Raw genomic sequence first — 4,200 nt, 5'->3', positions numbered from 1 at the left:
TTGTTCCTTGTTATGATTTTATCACGATCACGACATGTTAAGATTTTATTTTGACTGTGTTTCCAAAGAATGGCAAAACGCATACGAGTACTCCAAAAACAATCAAAAAACTTCAGCTTACAGTATTCCTTTCGGATCACCGTGTTTACCACATGCTTGGTAGAAAAGAAATGGAGTTTATAATTGTTACAAATGACCCTCGGCCGCCTTCACATGTAACGAACGACCCGACCCTTCCGTAAATCCTCAAATAAAATTTCAGTAAAGAACTTTTTTTAAACCGATCCCGCTTTTGTGTGAAGAATTATGATATCTTAAATACAGGTAAAAACAAATTTGAAACGTAAAGTAAACAGTATAGGAGCTAATTCAAATTTTGATAAAGAATTGGTTATGAAAATATAGGAACTGAAAGCATCGTTTAGTGTTATCGTACAGAAATTATCGTGACTGTAAAATATAAGTCCACAATTGGAAACGAATGTCGTCTAACATATATTAAGTATGGTCGGGGGAAAGTCTCCTGGTCACGACGGTCTCAGCATCGAGCACCTCAAACATGCCGGTGTTCATCTACCCAGAGTACTAGCAACGTTTTACTCGCTTTGTGTTGGCCACTCGTACCTACCGTCCGATATGTTGCGAACTGTAGTGGTACCAATTGTTAAAAATAAAACCGGGGATGTATCGGACAAGGCGAACTACAGACCAATATCATTGGCCACTGTCATGGCAAAGGTGTTGAACCGTCTGCTTGATAGACAGCTGGTTATGTGGATCACATTGCATGATGCACAGTTTGGGTTCCGGCCTGGACTCTCTACTGAGAGCGCTATTCTTTGTCTAAAGCAGACGGTCCAATACTATAAGGATAGGAATACTCCGGTATATGCTTGCTTCCTGACATACTTTGGGAGAAGGTCAGGGAAGCGGGCGTACCATCAGAGTTGACGAGCCTGTTCCAGTATTGGTACTCGAACCAATGTAATCAGGTGCGTTGGGGTAGCACTCTCTCTGAGCCGTACAGGTTGGAGTGCGGGGTGAGGCAGGGGGGGTTAACCTCGCCTAAGCTCTTCAACCTGAACATGAATGAATTGATCGTTGAGCTCAGCAGTAAGCATGTCGGGTGCAAGATTGATGGCACCAGTATCAATAACATTAGCTATGCTGATGACATGGTGCTGCTGGGCCCAACGGCTGGCTCAATCAGAGAGATGCTGCAGACTTGCGAGAGGTATGCAGCCACTCACGGTCTGCAATATAATACGGGTAAAAGTGAATACTTGATCTTTGAGGCCCCCGGGAGGTGTGTGGCGTATGAACCTGTAATCTCACTAAATGGGAGGCCACTCAATAGGGTTAAACAGTTTAAGTATCTGGGCCACTATCTGACCGTGGACCTCAAAGATCAAGTAGACACTGAACGTGAACGCAGGGCACTAGCAGTTAGATGCAACATGTTGGCTCACAGATTTGCTCGTTGTAGCAGAGGAGTTAAAATCACTTTATTCAAAGCTTTTTGTACCTCGTTCTACACGGGCGGTCTGTGGGTTAACTGTACGCGGAAGGCTCTAGACGCCCTGCGGGTACAATATAATAATGTTTTCCGGCTGCTGTTAGGGCTGCCTAGATACTGCAGTGCATCGGGCATGTTCGCTGAAGCACGGGTGGATGATTTCTATGCGCTCATGAGGAAGAAGGCTGCCTCGTTGCTAAGCAGATCTAGGTCCAGCGCTAACAGCATCCTACAAGTCTTGGCCGACAAGCATGACGCTCCGGTGCTTAGGCATTGGATCGAGTTGCTTGTTAGGCAGACACTTAGATCTTAGGTATTACTAACCCTTAGTCGATAAGTTATAGTTGATAAGATACTAACAATTGGGCCATTGTAGTCATCAAAAATAAACGCATTATTATTATATATATTCAATACTGTTTGGCCAACTTGACATATCCAGTACACACCACAAGTTTACGTAGATACTCGTATGTTTGGCTCGCACGGTTTGGGTATGTCAAATAGTTTTATAGTGCCCGCAAAGGTAGCTGGTTTTATTGCTCACCATCCATTTTATTATCTCTTCTCTTGCTCAGGATTCCATCAGATAATACCACTGGAGGTTTTAAAACCGCATGAGGTTCTCTTGGATATTTGTTCACAATCTTAAACCCTCCAGAATTTATGAAGGTATCACATACCTTATCTCTATACGTAACTGCGAAATTGTTTTTTACAAACACTACTATATTGTTGAAGAGAAAAGTGAATTACTAAGTGTTGAAATTAAATTAGTTAATTTAAAATTGAATTACCACTTTAGGTAAATAAATAACAAATCATGTGTTGAATTAAATGAAAGAAGCGTAGTATTTCGATCTTATTTAGGACTGCTGCAACAAAACAACGCTTATGAGCCCAATGTGGCTGACAGAAACTGAAGTAGCTAGGAATTGCCATCGTGGGCTACGTTGGCTAAGTAATACAAAGAAAAATATAGGTATTAAACATTTTAATAGACACTAATTTTAAGTGTTACAACAATGATCCCTGAACCTCTGTAAGGGGCTCATTAGCTTAGTGGATGGTAGGGCGGTCGGACAGCGGCGTGCTGAACAAATCGACAACATTTACATCGCGGTCAGCCGCTGGCTTACTGGCCCGCGGCTAATGGACCGGCTTCATATCAAATTGCTCGACTGTACGCTGTACAGCGTACGTGGCACGGGATTACATACCGAAGTGCTGCTGCTCTTGTATTGATAATCGTACGAACACGCAACGTTAAGCGTCATTAAGGGTGCGTAAATATTGAGATGAGAAAAAACTACGATGAATTGTATTTAATTATAGTTTCTTAAGATGGTTTTTATTTTAGGTTTTCAATTTTAATGAATACCTTGCTCATTTTGATTGCAGCAATTTCCCGATAAACTTATCAAAACTAAAGAAACGGAGGAACATTCCAAACTTGAAATCATTATGCTACAAAATGAATTGCTAGAAAGTTCAAATCGTGCAAACTCGACGTGAATTAGTAACTATTCAATGATCTGAGAAAAAGTGAAGATGGAAAATATTGAGTATCTGCGAGGAAAACGGAGAACTGCACAAAAGAGCTCAGACGTGGGTGGTTATAACAGTCTGAAAATTGTTGCTTTGAGCTAATGAATCGAACGAATAATCATAAGGTAGGTATGTACTATTTGTTCTACATGCTTATACCTATACAAAACATACACACAATACATTCCCACGAAGCTATTTTACTAGAAAATGAAGTGCGATATTTCAGTCCAGTTGTGGTGCCCTTTATCGGCGAATTTCCACGAATTTCGGCTTCGAACAACAATCGATATTTCGTTCTGAACAGAATAATAATTATGTGCAAAATTGAAACGAGCCAACAATACCTGGACGTCGTTAGTTAGTTGGGCTTTTTGCAACAGTAACTCAGACACAGGAGTCAATAGGGGCGGGCCGAGCCTTAGAAAATAAATGTGTCGAAAGCGAAATTCCCCGCTGTAGTTTCATTTATCAAGCGGCACTGAGGTCTCTCTAAATTATATCATTAGGCCGGTGACTCCTTCATAAATTATCTACGCGCGATTACTTATATAGTCATAAATAACTCTCCTTTCTGGTTTTTCATTTACCCTAACTTTGTTGTATTGAGGCTCATTGGGAGAACGAATCAAATTACTTTTAAATTAATAAAAAACGCCAATGAATGCTCAAAATGATTATCAATATTCTTTGCCACCTTTGACAAACGAAGCGCACCCATTAATTTTATGACAATACCACACGTTTAAAGCCAGTAGTCGTGAAAATTGGAAAAATATATGATTAATTAAAATGTGTCATCGTTTTAAATTCTATATTAAAAAAGCTCGTGAGGTAAAGCGCTGCGCACGTCACGATCGCGCTCGAACCTTGCCGAGCGTTTATTTTTAATTGCGTTCTTGAAAGTTTTGTCACAACTCTATGTTTCCAGCTCGCTTTACTTACCCAACTCAATAATTTATATTCATTTGCTATCAGAATACCCTGAAGCCAGAATACATTGGTATGCTTTCGTAATAAAGCATTCATTGGAAATGGACTTGAAACCATTCAACTTTTCTCGGATGAAATTAATTAAGTCTTGCAAATGGTGCATCGTTTTCTCTTACGATTGCAGTAACTTGGATCCTATTTAA

At 40.3% G+C, this 4,200-nt stretch overlaps 1 protein-coding gene across 1 annotated transcript; it reads left to right on the top strand.

Moving 5' to 3' along the window:
* Positions 1–504: 504 nt before the first annotated feature.
* LOC124644750 lies at positions 505–1,829 on the top strand. Its single transcript, XM_047184263.1, has 2 exons — positions 505–582; positions 876–1,829. The coding sequence occupies exons 1-2, from the start codon at positions 505–507 to the stop codon at positions 1,827–1,829; spliced, it is 1,032 nt and encodes a 343-aa protein (XP_047040219.1).
* The last annotated feature ends 2,371 nt before the right edge of the window (positions 1,830–4,200 follow it).

This window comes from Helicoverpa zea, chromosome 2, assembly GCF_022581195.2.
Source record: "Helicoverpa zea isolate HzStark_Cry1AcR chromosome 2, ilHelZeax1.1, whole genome shotgun sequence".
Classification (NCBI taxonomy): Eukaryota; Metazoa; Arthropoda; class Insecta; order Lepidoptera; family Noctuidae; genus Helicoverpa; species Helicoverpa zea.
This window is presented reverse-complemented; position numbering and strand designations above follow the sequence as displayed.

What these genes read in the sequence shown, in the direction of transcription:
- LOC124644750 (XM_047184263.1), top strand. Translation starts at nt 505, where the DNA reads ATGGTCGGGGGAAAGTCTCCTGGTCACGACGGTCTCAGCATCGAGCAC. An exon ending in CCGGTGTTCATCTACCCAGA is followed by an intron (nt 583 to 875) that starts GTACTAGCAACG and finishes CTATAAGGATAG; the next exon opens with GAATACTCCGGTATATGCTT.